At 47.4% G+C, this 17,028-nt stretch overlaps 1 protein-coding gene across 3 annotated transcripts; it reads right to left on the bottom strand.

Annotated features, from left to right (window-relative positions):
* Nucleotides 1-2,371: 2,371 nt before the first annotated feature.
* Nucleotides 2,372-16,336, bottom strand: LOC108921322 (vascular endothelial zinc finger 1-like). Of its 3 annotated transcripts, none has more exons than XM_018730757.2 (5): nt 16,227-16,336; nt 8,172-8,977; nt 7,504-7,573; nt 6,268-6,433; nt 2,372-5,116 (listed from the first exon to the last, which is right to left on the bottom strand). In XM_018730757.2, the coding sequence occupies exons 1-5, from the start codon at nt 16,257-16,259 to the stop codon at nt 4,752-4,754; spliced, it is 1,440 nt and encodes a 479-aa protein (XP_018586273.1). In that variant the 5' UTR covers nt 16,260-16,336; the 3' UTR covers nt 2,372-4,751. The 3 variants fall into 3 exon arrangements, with proteins under 3 accessions (XP_018586273.1, XP_018586274.1, XP_018586275.1); XM_018730758.2 differs by having other exon boundaries at nt 8,172-8,974; XM_018730759.2 differs by having other exon boundaries at nt 4,993-5,112.
* Between the last annotated feature and the right edge of the window lie 692 nt (nt 16,337-17,028).

Genomic DNA, 17,028 nt, shown 5'->3' with positions numbered 1-17,028 from the left:
GCTCATCCATATCAGGGCTGCTCCAGAGTCTATACTGGAATCACTGGGCACTATGTTAGGAGGTGTACACCCTGGATGGGGTATCGGTTCATTGCAGTTAAATTTCTCATTTCATTGCTAAATCATTCCAGGTTCACCCCCAAATAACCATAGATGATGACAAAAATAAGAAAAGTTGTTTCAACACACTAAAATAAAAAGGTTACTTACCTTACATATAAAATAAAAAATTATGATTTTATAAGATAAACTTACCATGATGTAAGTACACATCCCGTGTGTATAGACTGGCTGAAGGATGACAAAGGCAGCGACTTGAGGCAGGAGAGTGGGAAGCTGGTGGATATGCAAGCCAGACTAGAATACTGGACTATGACTGAGAGCGTGGGTACATGTTTCCCACAATGCCTTGCGTCTCACAGGATCTTTCACCCAGCTTGGCACAATTTTCAAATGCAGTCTCAGATCGTTGTTTCGGATCAAATGTTGCCACCCAGACCACTACAGCAGAACAGATACGTAAATGACAGTAAATACAGACCAATTAACAAGTGGTATTAATAAGAGCTCACAGGATACATGTGAACTAATATCTATTACATGGAGAGACCTTCACCACTAGAGAGTGGAGGTGTTTTTCCTTGGAAGGCTCAGTAGGCATGCTGTTCGACAGCATCCCGGATAAAGACCTGGATTCATGATTAAGGGACTGCAGATTCCAAACCCAGGACGTGTAATACAAATTAAATTTATTATTAAGACTTACGGTATTTATCGGACTCCTTTGTTCAATTAAAAGAATTAATACATGGTGAAATGATTAAAAAAAAAAAAAAAAAAAAAAAACAGAAAGTCGATCATTTTAAACAACTGACTTTGATTGTTTACATTGTTAGGCCCAGATAAGAAACAAGGACTCAATCACAATGACAATACACACATCCCTTCCAACCACAAGGAAACAAGTGGAGGACAGAACATCTTGGATGGACTGTATATGTGCTCAACAACAATGAGACGGCACTTAAGAAACAAGGCCCTGCAAAGGCCACAGGCTCCTCAGCTTGTCATTGTTTCCCAGCCCTCTGCTAAATATTATAACTACTCAATTAAAATACCATCACAGGGAAAAATAGTTGGTCTACATCCTAGTTGGAAGCTTGTCCTCAATATGTTCAAGAAAAAAGTAAACCCCAGGACATATTACTAAAGATCCAAACAAGAGGACAGAACGTGTGGAACATGCACAATACAACCACCAGAAGTTTGGGGCATTTCATAACTTGTATTTAAATTCTATACAGGGATTTACCATGAACTAAGGCCAGTACAGATCTATAGTGTCTAAGTTAAAATCCAATCATCAAATCTTTTACTGGCATGTGCAAACTCGTAATCTATGTATGCATTTGAACATCATATTTAAATGCCATTTAATGTTCCAAAAAAAAAAAAAATTTCAAACCTGAGGACTACAGCAATTTGAAGTTGGTAAAAGCCACACCTTAAGAAAATTATATCTTCTCCTTAAAATGGTTAAGCATCATCACCATGTAAGATCTTTGGTTTGAATCCCACCTTCAACTGCAGTACCTTCGATCATGGTGCTTACACTGAACTACACTGATACAGTAAAAATTACCCAGTTATATAAATGAGTAAAGCATGCCAAGTACCAGTACAAACTTCACATTGAGTCACTTTGGAAGAACCCTCATTTAATTAATAAATAAATACCCGCGCTAAATAAGACGTTACTTGTTCCATATGCAGAGGGGGAGCCTGTTGAATGTAATGCAACAGGTACATAATCCAGACTACCTCTGCAAATGTCTTTGTGTTGCTAGACAAAAAGACACCTTCATTCTTACCTGAGCAGGTAAGTCCTCCACTTTGCTGGAGGCTGCGATCAACAACTCTGCATTTTCTCCGAAACGGACCCAGGCCGAGCACAAAAGCAGACCGCTCACTCGGATGCAGCGGACCATGTTTTATATTTTCTTTTATTTAGACAACCCAAATAAAAGGCACATAAAACTTTGCGCATGTTTACATAATTTGACAAACATACATTTAAAAAAATGTAGGAATGTTTTACCTTTCTGCTAATCAGAAAGCCTAGTCTTCATATATACAAAAATTACCGTTGTTAATGTTCTAATACAAAAGATTTATAAAAGGTTATTTTTCTTTCACATGTCTATCACAACTACCACATCCTCAGAACTAAATGGTTTTGTACAACGATATACATTCACCTGCCTTCGAAGGGGTCCCAGCTCTGCCAAACTGTCCACAACGGCTACGGCAGTGACGCCTATTCCATTTTGCCCGAAAACTCGTTACAAATTTGCCTTTTTTTTTTAAAAAAAAAAAAAAAAAAAAAAAAAAAAAAAAAACTCGTTTTACTTTGATGATAGGAACATAGGCATCAACCGTCTTCTGTGGAACAAACATCACTGACACGCAATACCCACTGAGCAATTCACCCTTAAAAAAATAAAAACAAAGTTGATTACATACATGCATATTTTTTCTTTTAGGAGTATGCAATGCCCCGGGTACAAAAAGCAGTAATAAAAACGATGGAAATGTGAACTCAACTCAATGGAAACTGGTCAACATTGCAGCGCAGTGCTGGTGAAGGTCATCCGCATGGTACAACACTGTGCGAACGAGAAAGGGTACCACAGGACGCCGCTCTGCAGCCAGGCCCCCTGGCCTCCAGGCAGTTCAGCTCCTTCGAACCCATGGCAGGACAAACGTTTTAAAAAAAAAAAAAAAACCTCATGATCCGAGTTCATCACCGCAGGCCTTGTGCGTCGCCTTGGCCGCAGCTTCTAGTGTTCTCCTTCTGAAGCGTGTCCGAGTCAAGCTCCGTTCCGCAGTCCCGCTGCCTCCAACGTCTCCACTGTTTTGGCATTTGACAGCACAACCGGAAGGGAACCGGACAGATCCGGTCCTGGTTGTGTCATGGGCACCAGGGGACAGGTCCCTTTTTGTTGTCTGAACCTTTGTAGTCTAGCAGGGGTGTGTGTGTGTATGTGTGTGTGTGCGCGCGCGCACGCATGTGTGTGTGTGTGTGTGTGTGTGTGAGGGTTTCTGTGGCTGCAGGAAGATACAAAATTTCATGCAACAAAAACAAAACAGAATGTCAGCCGTGAGATGGAACGAGGAAGCTGCCCACGTGTATCCCCGTGGAGAAATAGCTGGGCCCAAGCAGGTATGAGGAGGTGACGGCCTGCGACATTCCGTTCATTAAAACCACACACACACACACACACACACACACACACACACACACACTTGCACTTGGAAACCACTATGGAGGAAACGCCTCCAGAAAAACATATTTGGTTCTACGGCGAACGTGACGTCACTGAATGACGAGGACCTAAATCACGAAACCCAGAGCCCAGCAGAGGATTGACTTTTTTTTCCTCCTTTTCCCTAAAAACGGACGGTGAAATAAACAATTCATAAAAGTCCTTGGAGTCCACACCTGTGAAAGGCTTCTAACATGCCATATCCTCACAGAAAAATGCATATGGAGCATTAAATATTTACAAAGTAAAATGAAAGTTTCGGGCCTTAAGAAAAAGTCACAAATTAGATAACAGGGCTACTTTAGCACATTTCCTGAGTCCATGCTACCAGGGTGAACTCCAGTAAAACAGCAGAGGGGGTGACGCAGCTCCAGTAAAACTCAAGAACCCGTCACCATCACAACGGTACAAGCAAACCTGGAGAGATTAACCCATCTCTCGGCATCATCCAGCAACCACCAGATGAGCTCGGCCTGTTCTTGCCCAGCGCTCGCTATTCCTGTGCTCCATAATACTGCAGTTTCCCCAAAAGCAGGATAAACGCTTCCAGTGCAGGACGCGTCTCCCCCTTTATCATTTGCTTGCTAAAACTGTCTGCTGACGAGAAGGAAGCACGTCGCAATTGTCCCAAACACAAGTTTTTTTTTAAAAAAAAAAAAAAAAAAAATTAAAAATAAAAAAAAAGGCATTTAAAACCTTGAAAGGAATCTGGAGAAATTTGCTGAAAAACCGTGGCAGCTGATTTGTGACACTGAACCATGAGATAGATTTACCCCAGTATACCTCAGTCATTGTACCTCATCCCAGAATCTTCTTTCTATCTGTATGACCTACTTCACATGCTTACAGTTAAAATAAAAAACAAAAAGTCTTTCTTCACCATGGAAGTCTTTGTCCCTTTTGTTGCACGTTTTTCCTTACAACATTAAATACTGACTATCAGGCTATAGTAAAAAATAATAAACACAAGCCTTAGGGGGGAAGGGAAGAAAGCCCACCTCTCCGTTCGAGAATGTGTTAATTCCAACTAAAAATGCATTCTTATTGCCTCTGAATTTTGCTTTCCCTCAAACCCAGCGGTTCTGAAGGTTGGGCAACACGTTTTCGTCAGCCAAACCATCACTACTACGTCACTGCTATCTCGCTATTCCTAGGCCACAAGTCCTACCTAACCTGGAAAAGGATTTTTTTTCCTCCAAATGTACTTTTTTGTGCTGCAGGGCTGCCTCTGGGGCAGCAGAAGCTGTTGCTCCCTCCTTGCCCTGTGCTCCAAATAAAACAAAAACGTGATGGGGTAAGGTGAGCGGGAGGAGCCAGCTGTGTGTGCTGGACCAATGAAGGGATGAGGAGGAGCCAGCGATGGGAGCTGGACCAATGAGAAGTCAGGGAGCAGGGCTAAGGACTATGGAAGAGGGATTGAAGGATTTACCATGGAGGGGAGGAAGGCAGAACTTGGGAGAGAAAAGGCATGCTCTCCATAGATCTCATAGCGATGTTGAGGGGACCCGTGATGTTCATGGGCATGGGCGTGGTGATGGCCACTGGGTGGGCGATATTCATGGGTGCTGTTGCTGGGATGTTGACTGAAGCAATATTGACTGGACCTGTGATGGTCACTGGGTGCTGGAGGTTCACTGGCGAGGTGATGTTCACCGTGTTGGTGGTAATGTTCATTTGCGCTGCCATGGTGACAGGGTTGCTGCTGATGTTGCCGCGGTTCATTGCCGTGGTGATGGGGGCGGAGGCTGTTACGGGTGTGGCTGAGGCTGAGTTGCAGACCTCGTTACTGTCTAAGAAAAACAAAACAAAGGCAAAAAAACACACACACACACAAAGAAGACAGCAGTTGTTATTGAAAAGCTGCCCGAATTTTCCCTGAATTCCTCCACTGGTACAACAGATCCAGTGAGCATCGTTTCCAACAGTCAACATTTGGATTTGTCCCTTTGAAGGTCATTGGTACGAATTTATCAGCTACACTCACGACCCCTTCTGACTGGACTGGTTACCAAAAGAAGACAGTTCAGTGCTCAGCGTGGTGGGGCTTACCAGTTTCTTACATTTAAATTAATCACACTTTTCACCACAGTAAATTACAGCTCAAAGTAAACAGATCTTCAAATGAAGAAAATCGACAACAAAGAGCTTTAGATATAGACACGGTATAATCATAGCACAGCTTGTCTGTCTAATACCATAATGTTGCTGGTTCACATCACTCAAGTATCTGCCTGTAGAAGTGACATGGAAATAGAAAATAATAATAATAATAGCAGATGGTGGTGGACTCTTATGTAGCTGTTAGGAGAGCAGGAGAATGCTAGGAGGGATTCAGCAGCTCTAAGGGACAGAAGGACCTCATTAATCCCCACTGTGGCCCAAACCAAGAACTGACAAGACTATTGATTCTGGACCCTTGTGAGTAGGGCTATTAAGTGCACAGAGGTGGAGGAGGACAGCACGCTTGCTGGGGTGTAGGGACCGATCAGATTCCAGAATTTATCCTCTGAAAATTTTGGTCTAAAGCAGGAGGTAAATATCTCAAATTAAGTTTCAAGACAAAACGTAAAAGAATGCCTAAAGTGCTTTTGGTATGTTATGGTTGAGTATGTTGGCTCTGATGAAAGCAACCATTTAAGTCAGATAATGTGATACTTTCTGCCTGTTGCGGTGACTAAGCTATGGAGTGTTGTGATGAATGAGAGCCGCAAGTGCTCCACGCACTGTCACGAACGGACCACAAGAGACAAGGTGCAGCAGCACCTGAGTAGAGCTTTGGGCCAGTCTGCTACTACAGTCACTATCACGCAACGATTGTTCTGCACTACACACAAAGCTTCAAATGTGTGAGGTCTACTGGTTGGTGTGATCATGGAAAACTATTAGATGGGTGGAGTCTACCAGGGGGTGTGGTCAGGAGTGGGAGGAGTGGCCAGCCCACCTTTGTTGCAGGAAGAGCTGAAGCTGCTCTGCCCGTGTGTCTTCAGGTGGCTGGTGATGTAGGCTGCGCTCAGCATCTTGCCGCAGATGTTGCAGGTGACTTTGCCCTCATGCCGAATCATGTGTGAGCGCAACCTGTCTTTGGTGGCAAAGGCGGACGTGCAGGCCTGTGGTCCCACGCACACACACATACACACGTTCAATTTTAGTAAGTGCAGTAGTGTAAGTAGGATCAGCATTACTTGGTCTGAAGTTTTTATGGCTTCACACATGGCTGAATTACACTCAGTTTAAAATACAACGGATCCCCATTAGCAGTACAACTGTAAAACGCGTCTGAAAGGCATGGACGGGTGGTCTTCCACTTACAATGTGGTTGTTCTGACAACCTGACTGTAAGTTCCCATTACACTGTATTATATAAACTATATGGACATTAAAACTATTAAAATGAATTAAAAACTTTTCCCCCATTAGCTTCACACATTGTCAATATTAAAAGAATACAGAGTAGTATAAATACAGTACAGTACCATATTTTCATGCAGCACCATTCCTTTCACTTTGTTTCCTAAATCTGCTGTCTGTCAGTTTTCTTTTCTAAACTATTAGAACATGCACGTTATGGCTTGCTGGCCGTTTTAAGTAAAATATAACATGAACAGAATCACAAATGAAACACCCTGTAAAGAGGACAAAGTGTTTTTTAAACAAATCAGTCGCTGACAGGCATACTGATAGTGTGAAATATGGGGTACCTTGTACACCACAGGCAGCGGATGTTATTGTACCCTAGAAGGAGCGGTTGTTATTATATATTATGACCAAATGTTGGCGCTCAAAAACAATAAGGTTGATGGGACAGCCACCGTAAGTCTGGGTGGTGTCCAGTCCCATAATTCATAGGTGGAAGACTATCTGTAGTAAGTTTAATTTATTCAGTGCATGTCAACAAGTCAACAGGTAGAATGGCAACAGTCCTGTTACCGCCAGCACCATCATAATTACCATGAATGACCCTGCAGTGTCAAAGTAACAGAGTCTTGCGAGAAATTCTACACAATGTCAAGTGTAAGTTCAGTGGAGATGCCAGGGCACAAAGCAGAAGGTCTTGTTCTGTGGCTCTGTCTGCGATAACCTACAAACTGCCCTAGCAAACATCAGGCAGGAGCATGGACCGTAACGCAAATTGACAAGAGAGTGGGTTGGAAGCAAGCGGTCGACCGGGCATCCGTACCGTTACTTGGCATTTGAAGGGCCGTTCTGAGGAGTGAACGTGCTTCACGTGACAGCTCAGATGATCGGGCCTGGGGGCCAGAGGGGGAAAAAAAAAACATCAAGATACTTAAAACACAATTTGTTTTTTGCAGCAATTACCATGCAGTTGTAGCGCCAGCATCCCACACTTCTCCACAACCGGCAGATGCCGCAGTGTGGAGATCTGCAACGTGTTCTCGGTAGCGCACCCTCACAGCATACCGTCACTGGGGGGCTGGGGTGTCATGCTGGGCCAGGCAGCAGCTTCGCTAATGAGGGCACGTCCATCTCAACCTGCTTGTTTAAAACGCTCTGTCAGCAGCTGGGGGGGGCTGTGGGACCGGGAGCTCTGTATTGCCCTCTGCTGCCAGCAGTAATGTGTAACATGCTAGAAAATCCACAATGCTCATTCAGCTCCCCAAGATCAACAGAGCTGGCAGAATAAAGGGAAAATGTGGTCGAACCCCAAAGGAGCATAACCCCAAAGCAGCAGCCGGTACCCTATAGAAGCATAACCCTAAGGCAGTCACTGATACCCTAAAGACGAAAGTAGCTATACCCTAAGGATCACAAGCCCAAAGCGCCCGCAGAAGTAGACGCCAGAACCGCACGCGAAGCTGTGCACATGCGGACATGGCAGCCACCCACCTGGAGAAGCCCTTCCCGCACACGGAGCAGACGTAGGGCTTGTGCACACCGCCGTCGTGTGAGCGCACGTGGTAGGTCATGCGGTCCTTGCGCTTAAAGCGCTGCTGGCAGATGGGGCATTCGAACGGCTTCTCATCCGAGTGCGAAAGCTTGTGGCGGTTCAGGTGGTAGACGTCTCGGAAGGCCTTGCCACACATCTCGCACCCGTGGTTCTTCTTAACGGGCTTGGCCGGCTTCTTGGGGGCGCTCTGTTGCTGCAGCACGCCGGGCATGGTGGTGGGCGACATGACACTGGAGCCCGTGGATGCCGACGTGGTGGCTGTGGTGAGGATGCCAGCGATGGTGGAGATGTAGGAAGGGTTTGCGGCGCCCTCTCGGGGCACCGTGGAGATGAGCGGCACCATGGTTGGTGCCGGCTGTGTCTTCTTGGGCCGTGACACCATCTTGACGCCCGTGTGGCAGGACTCGTGCCGCCGCAGATGGTAGCTGTCACGGAAGGCCTTGTTGCAGTAGCCACAGATGAAGGGTGTCTTGGCCTTGTGTTCCTTCTTTACCACAGGCATGGTGCCGCTAGCTCCACCTCCTCCACCGCCGGCCCCGCCTCCTCCACCACCAGCCCCACCCCCTCCACCCGTCCCGCTTGCGACATTATCCTTGAGGAGCTCAGCGGCGCTGACCGGGGGTTTCTGGTCCAGTGGTACAGGAAGCACGGGCTTCTGGTCCTGCGGCTCAGCTCCGGCGCTGAGCAGTGGCAGCAGGCTGTTCTGGGCCACCTGGTGCTGGTGGTGCAAGGCCTCGTTTGCCTGCTGGAGAAAGGGGATGGCACGTCAGCGCAGGCAGAGGGTCCTAGAGAGAGCCACCGGGCTGCAGGTTTGATCCCCTGGGAGGGAAACCGTCACTGTGCCTCACCTGTTTAAACACATCCAGCACAAAGACTGAAAAAAATCTGTCAGACAAGAAGTAGAAATATGGCTGAACGGGTTCTCTGTTAGACACGGACAGTGTGTCTAACCAGGGGTGTGCAGTTTGGAAAGCTGGAGCTGCGCCCCAAGATGAAGTGTTATTACCATGTGGAAAAACCATACACCTATCACTTGCCACCAAGAGCTCAACTTCAGGTGCGCTGAAAGATCTGGCTGAGGGACCAAGGCATCTTACCACACAGCTCAGAGTACCTCGCACCTTACGTAACAACGCTTTTCGGAGATTAGTCTTCGTCTTTACAGTCTATGTTGTCTGTACATAATGGCTCGAGCAGCTATTGCCCTGCAGGCAAGTTTGTTTGCTGCGGCCAACTCTGTCTGCTGGCCCACGCAGCAGTCGCAAACAGAACCGCAGACCAGAGGGACTAACGCTCAGAGGTGACACGTTCACAACCTAACCGCATCTCTGGACGCGGATCTGGGATTTAACTCTGCCATGTTTGTCCACCTCGCTAACACTCCTGCTCCCACCCACAATAATGAAATACTAACAATCAAACAAAGCAAGAGATCGCAAGCTGATGCAAGTCACTTCACTTGCAGGGCAAACTTGGGAGACCAGGCTTTCACCACAGCCTCGATTTTAGACTCGGCCAGAAATAGAAGGTGACTCATCCGGAGCGCTGTTGTACCGCCAGAAAACCGAGCAGCATGCGAGGTGTGTGTTTGTGTGTGGGTGCAGGTTTTGTCCGTGGGTGCAGGTTTTGTCCGTGGCTTCATCGAGGTGATCGGCGAATAATACACATTTGGAGGGTGTGAAATGTGGGCTAAGAAAAGAGCAACAAGGACGCAGCTGTGGTAAAAGTCCAAGAGTCAACAAGTAAACTCCAAAGGCAATCGCTCAATGCTCAGTCAGGAACATCTGCTGCACGGAGCAGACTGTACCACAGGGGGCAGTATTCTGCAGCACACGGATCACTGGAGCCACACAGGTGGGTTTGAGCTCTGCTGCAGAGCTCTGGCAGGGAGCCCCAAAACAGGACGGCTCTCGTAGGAACGTCCCCGATACGATCCATTCGACAGCAGCATTTGTCAAGGAAGCGGGGCAATCTCAAGGAAGGCCGCTACCTGCGCTACAGTGTTCGCAGTCTGCTCACCCCACTAGGGGCCCTGAGCAAAGGGAGCTGAAGGCAGGTGACATATCGCCCAGGGAACTGGCTCTTGGAAAAGGGACAAGGAGAATCCCTCACCAGCTCTGCAGGTAAACTATACCTGTTCCTCACACGGGAGACCCCGGGAAGCCAATTACGGCACAGGCAATCTGTCTGGACGCCTGGGGGGCCTTTTCCAGCCTTGCCATGTCGGCACTACTAATTTAGAGGCTGCAAATGCTCGTCAACAAACCGAGCGTCAATGCTGTGTGGGAGGAGCTGCGGTAGAGAGCGAGGGGGGAGACCACTTCTATCAGGAATGTGCACTGCTCTCCAAACAAAACATCCAACACTTCCCAGCACTCCTCTGACCTGAGGTCAGTCCGAATACAGAGAACGTCCTCAGATTAATGAGGCAAGGAGTTGAATGTCCCTGCAAGAACACGAAGCTCCACGATGCAATTTTGGGGTTTTGCTTATAGGAATTTGACTACGATGTTATAGTGGGAAGAATAAGAACAGCCTGTCTTCCCAACACCACCCCGCCCGATCTGGTATCCCATTAGAAAAGCAAGTCTGCCTTTGAGCCCGTCCGAGATCGCAGAGTGAAACGCAACTCCGGCTGCTTCACATGATGGCCGCCAGCACCGTTTACATGGCTGCTATTAATATTCCTACTAAATGGGGGGAACCAAGGACACAGTCCAAACAACTGGCTGGATAGACGCACCAACAAGCCGCGTCCATTTTTGTGGACATTGCGGGCGACTAAGGGCGATCACAACACTGCGGGTAATAAAATCCAACCCAACGCCCACAAAGAGCCCCGAGGGGCTGCTGACGAGATGATCAATTCCCAATAACTGATCAGTCAGTGTTTCATGTGCCTAACATACCAGACGATAACTAAGCGCATCCCTGCAACAAACCTGGCAGCAAACCCAAAGTTCCATGGCCTGGATGGAGGTCAGTATCACACAGTGTGGAGGAGCAAAGAGATGACTGGCTAGTCACACCCTGTCTGTACCCTTAGCACCGCCCCTCATTCAGCTAACTTGTGGTCCGATCAGTTGTTAACAGCATCTGTCTCCAAGCAGTGGCTGTTGAGAGATGCTGGAGAAGCTTAGAGGCCCCCAGTTGAAAGCCTTCTCATTAGCGTTAAGACGACTGGGTTCTCCTCCACGGCTCCCACCCGGGCATCCAGAATTGGCCATCGAATGCGCGCGGCTGTGGTGAAAAATGAATCCCACACTCCACTGCTTACTCTGTCTCCCCCATTGTAACCTCAGGCATCCAGGCGCTTGGGGTCCCTCAGGGGGTCTTTATGCAGCAGCCCCCACCATCTCAGCCGCCCGACGCCACGCAAACCAGAAGCAGCGGCCACGCAAACCCAGGGGAGCACCCCCCAACCCCCTTCCCCACGATGCACCTGCCAGGCAGATGGTGGCCCGGCAGTCGAGAGAGCGCAGTTGTGACCGGAACGTTACCGGTTCAAATCCCAGGAGGGGGAACCACTGTTCAGCGGTTGAGTAAAAATGCAGTGCACCCGAAAGCCTCATACAGATTTCCAGCTGCAGAGCTGAGCAATAAAAAGAATGTAGAAGTATAACAGCGCAGAGACACTGAAAGAAAATATGTAAGCTGCTGTGAACAAAATCGAACGATAAACAAAAACGACTACATGGAAATATTATAAGAAAAGAGCAGGGGGAGGGCGAGGCCCGACGAAGACCGCGGCTGGCAGCGTGCTGGGTCTTTACGCCGCCTCGATGGTTTTGACACAAATTCAGTCTGAAAGCTGAGGTCACTTCGAGATAAATAACTGCGAATCTGAGTGGGGGGGGAGGGGAGCGAGGAATCCATCCCAGATACACTCACGCTTCATGATGCAGCTGTGAAACGGGGTACCGCGAGACCGTAACTGCTGAAATTACAGTCATTGAAAATTTCAACGGCACCACAAAACAAACACTGATTACCATATGAAGAGATGGAGAAAGGACCGGTTCTGAAGGCTTCGCTTAATCATTTTAGGAGACCGTTGTACAAAGACGACCCTCACGTACCAGTGACTGTTTACACACTGCTCATTGAACCACTCAATAAAAGGATAAAGACGCATGTGTAGGGTGTGTTAAAAATAAACGTATTCTCATCGCCACGCTATACGCCCCTAAGGGTGTTTTCAATTCTCTAAATTGCAGATTATTTAACAAAAAATATAAAGTGAACATTTCTGGAAATGTTTCAACGTAAAGAAATAAGCACAAAGCATAAATCACGCTGGTGGATTTTTGAGGATGAGAATATGCTGATGCTCATACAAATACACACCATGGGTGCTACAAAAACACAGTTAAATGTGTCAGAGCGTGGGGGGCTGCGATTGGTCGATTTTGTCATGCCACTCTTTCGCATAGCTCCGCCTTTCCTGTCTCCCCTGGGGTAAGGTGGAGGTTCACGATCTGGACTGGTGACCTACAGAAGACAGGCTGGACCCAGCAGGAGGGCCCTGCAGTTGTACAAATTGCCCCATTAAAAAATAATACTCAGGCAGTATGTGTTCAGTATGAACTAAACTGCACATCTGCAATGAAAAGCTGTCTGCTAAGTGACAAAGTGCAAAAAAAGGGTTCAGGCTTTTGTCATCTGGAACCAATCTGGGATGGGGGGGCGGTAGAGGGCCTGTTCCAGATCGGTTCGGTCAGCGGTGCTCCCGCAAACTCGGATTCAAAAGAATTTCATTTTCCTTTCTCCTGCTCGACGCAGTCGGACTTCCGTCCATTCTGCCTCATTAGAGGCAGCGCGTCTCATGCGGTCCGTCTCCGGGGCAACCCGCATCCACCCCGGTGGAGGCTCAAAGAGTCGATTCACCTCTAGCCGACGCTGGGCACAAAGCCCTGGCGCTGAGCGGCTCAGCCTTTCAGCGCCTGGGAGGTGGACTCCACCCAGAAGCCACCTGGCTGTCGGAGCTTTTCAGGGGCCCCTGGGTGGGCTTCACTTCGTGCTGGGTCAGCCCCGCATCCCAGAGACGCAAAGGGACCACTCAGCGGTCCACTCTGCAACAGTGTTGTTGGGAGATGCAGGGGAAACACAGAAGCATGGCCTAGCCACTCCTGGCCGGCGGTTAAAACACCATACTCACAACCAGGGTACTTCCCCTGGCCTGCGGTGAGCACACCGGGCACCTCCACTCATCACCGCGGCAACAATACCTTCAAAGAGTAGCGGATGAAAGAGCAGACAGCCCCCGCGGACGATCGTCTGAATCACTTTCAAAGCGATGGGAGGGAGGACAGAGCAGAACCGTCGACAGCCTCACGAGTACAAGCGCTTCGCCATGGGGGTGCCGCACATGTGGGACGCTGCCCACGAAAACACACCGTGAAGGAGTGGGAAGGGGGGCAGCAAACAGGCAAACAAGGTTGGGGGGGGGGGGGGACCACGCCAGGATCCATTTCGAAGTATTTCCCCGATACACGACCCAGACGATCTTCACAAACACAATACTTCCAAAAAACACCTGGCAGATTTAGCACGCAATAACCACCTGCCATGACATGAAACAGAACAGACAAACCAAATTAAAATATCTCTTGCCTCTTCAAGGGGATTGATGAATACTAATCTAGATTTATTACTGAGCATAACATCAAAGCACGATTAAATATTTATGCGTGCTGCATATTGGTAAACATACATCCAACGGTATGAGCCATGCCTCTGGATAAACGCCCACTTTCCGCAGCAGATCCAAGGGTGACATTTGTAATCAGTACACAGGATTAAAAATTAAAAATGCCTGCAGTTTGACAACAGACCAGCACTGGATGCTGGGAGTCCCCCGTGCAAGGATTATACCTCCGCGGGCTCCAGGTGCTCCTCTCGGACCCAGGTTTCCGTGCACATTCCTACACGGAGATCCCTGTCCTGTCCATGCATAGATAACGCTTCCTGATCTCCAGACGCGCAGGAGTAATCGGCTACAGTGAAACACTGCAGAAAAGCACGGAACACACACAGCCACCAAGACAAACACGGAAGCCTCTGCGGATTCAAAGCAATACTTGCATTAAATTAAGCATCGCCTTTATTCTTATTACTATTTATTCATCTCAACGGATCTGATGCTTTCCTCTAAAGTGACCTGCAACTTCAAGCTACTTGCCCTGAGACAGCAGGGTCATTTTTACCGTGCCAGTTCAGGGTTGGTACCTTGCTTGCTCACGGGTTCTGCAGCAGGAGTAAGATTCAAACTTGAGTCCATTATATCTAAAGGTTGCAGCTCTAACCAATACGCCACCTGCTGCACCTCTTTTGTTTATTCCCAACCTAATTTTTCCGTACAAGAATTTTGCGTCCGCTGGCCAGCTGTCAGACAGCTGGGTACACGTCTTACGCAGATCTAATTATTAAACAACACCGCACGCTCTAAATTAAAAGTGCAGCTACAGCATTTATGTCTTCGACATCACTGGACACAGTAAAATGAACCAAAAACCCAAGGTATATTGATGCTTTGGTGTATGAATACCGAGCCCTTGCCTGATCCACTGAATCCACAGACTATTTATATTTTATTTTGGACTCATAAACATAACATGTAGTTGACATATAACTCACTCTCTCAGACTGGTGTACAAAAAACATGCAAGTATTTATGTGATCTATTTATCCTCATATCATCTATTTTAAATTGAAAGGATCCAAAGGAACAAAGTTCCCTCGAAACTGATCAATCTTTGCAGAACCCAAACAATGCAGTGTAATTTTAATCTAACTTTGGTACCATTTGTTCCTGCGGACCCTCTAAAGCGATCATGTATTTTACACTGAAATGTATTTAATTTTAGACAAAAAAAGTGTCTTCCACCTGACTGATCATAATATATATATATTTTTAATGTCTATGAGATCTACAGAAACATGCATCTTCTACAAGATCATCATATATACACGTCTGCACTTTCACGTAGTCTTTGAGGATCAAGAAAAAAATTATTGTACATATTTACTGTAATGTACGTTTTTTAATATGTATAGGAATAGGAGGAGGGAAAATAAAAATCAAACGGTTCCGGTGGATTTCGAGGGGCAGAAAAGTAAACATCATTATTTTATATGCAATTAAAAAAAACACGCTACGCACACACGTGTGTTATATAATTGATTAGTAATTACTGCTTCCAGGCATGATCATGTATTAATCGGAGGGAAACGCGGGTTTCGTGCCATTAGAATTCCCGCAGAAGCAGGCGCGCGCCGCCGCTCCACCTCCTCCTCGCGCTGCAGCGCGGGACGGCGCGGCGCCAACGGGAGCGCGGGTTCCAGGAGGACAGGAGAAAACCATTTTCACCGCTCGTTTTCAGCTGTTTTTTTTTTTATAAAAAAGAAAAAAAAAACTCATGTTAATTGCGGCTAAAGGAAAAAAATAAAAAAAAAAAAACCCGCGGTGGGTAGTTTCTACACACGTGGCCGCGTGCACGGAATTCCGGGGCCCGACCCGAGCTCACAGTTTTCGCCCATGATTTCACAGCCTGCCCGGACATGACATGTGGTTATGCCCAAATAACTAGAAATGACAGAATATTTTTTTAAAGATGCGTAAAAATTAAATAAGGTGGGAAACATAATGCAGAGCACAAAGCGAGAGCGGGCGAGGGCCAGCAGCGCGGGGCCGGCGGTGGCCGCGGCGGGTCGCTCCGCTCCGTTAGCCGCCTGACCTAACGGGCTCCATAAACGAGCGCTGCGCGTTGCTTGTCCGCCCTGAACGCAGGCACGGGGAGCCGGCTCGTTTATTCGCGATAAAAACGCCAGAGAGAGAGGGGGAAATGGCGGCTCCACTCGCAGCTGGACGCCTGCGGGACCGCGCCAGCCGAGCGCCCCGCTGCCATTGTTGGGCTCCGCTAGCTGTGCCTCAACGCTCCGGGCTGCTGCTGCTCCACACGGGGCCGTTTTTAGCACCAGGACGGCTCTCTTACCTGGAACAGAAACGTGCTCCAGCTCGACTCCATCGCGACACTTAGGGGGGGAAAAATCCGCAGGAAAAGCTAGAAGAAATGAACAACAAAGCAGCTCAACATGGCAGCTACCGCGACTTCCGGTAACCTCCGGGCCCAACCATGTGGGGGTGCCACCGAGGGGGACAACACTCGGCTCCAGTGTCAAGCCACTCTCGAATTAACTCCTTTGCTTGGCATTTTATATTACATTTCACACAAAAACCTTGTATAAAAAATAATTTTCACTTATGTCAAGTCTGCAAGGTGATGTTTTTCTGAAAGCCGCTGTGTATTCGCACGGGTCCCCCTGCGGTCCGCAGTTACGCGAGCCAACAGGGGGCATTTGAAACATGGCGGACAGTGTTTATTATTCCTGCGGCCAAGGCGATGGTTCTTTCGTCTCACTCACGCAGACTGTCTTCTTTTTTTGCAATTTTTCTTTCCTAAAAGACTCAAATAATTAAAAAAGGGAGACCAACCAAGGCGTTATTTTCTTTTATTGTCTCTAACCGGCCAAAGCCACATATGTGATTTGATTTGTACGAGTGCCTCACCAACACGGTGCTACAACCACTTTCTCTCCTTATAGATATTTAAATACTTTCAACATCTCATTATTTTCAGAAAAATTACTATTTAGTAAATTTGTCTTCTTAATAAATACCCTTCTGGATTCTGCCCAATGCAGCATGTTTTCTCCCTCATACAATCATGAGAGCCTAACGGAGGGGGGGGGCAACTGCTTGTGACCATTAACTTTTTAATGATATTGGATTTAACT

Source organism: Scleropages formosus, chromosome 25, assembly GCF_900964775.1.
Source record: "Scleropages formosus chromosome 25, fSclFor1.1, whole genome shotgun sequence".
Classification (NCBI taxonomy): domain Eukaryota; kingdom Metazoa; phylum Chordata; class Actinopteri; order Osteoglossiformes; family Osteoglossidae; genus Scleropages; species Scleropages formosus.
Note: the sequence above shows the minus strand (reverse complement) of the source record. Positions and strands in the feature narration are given on the sequence as shown.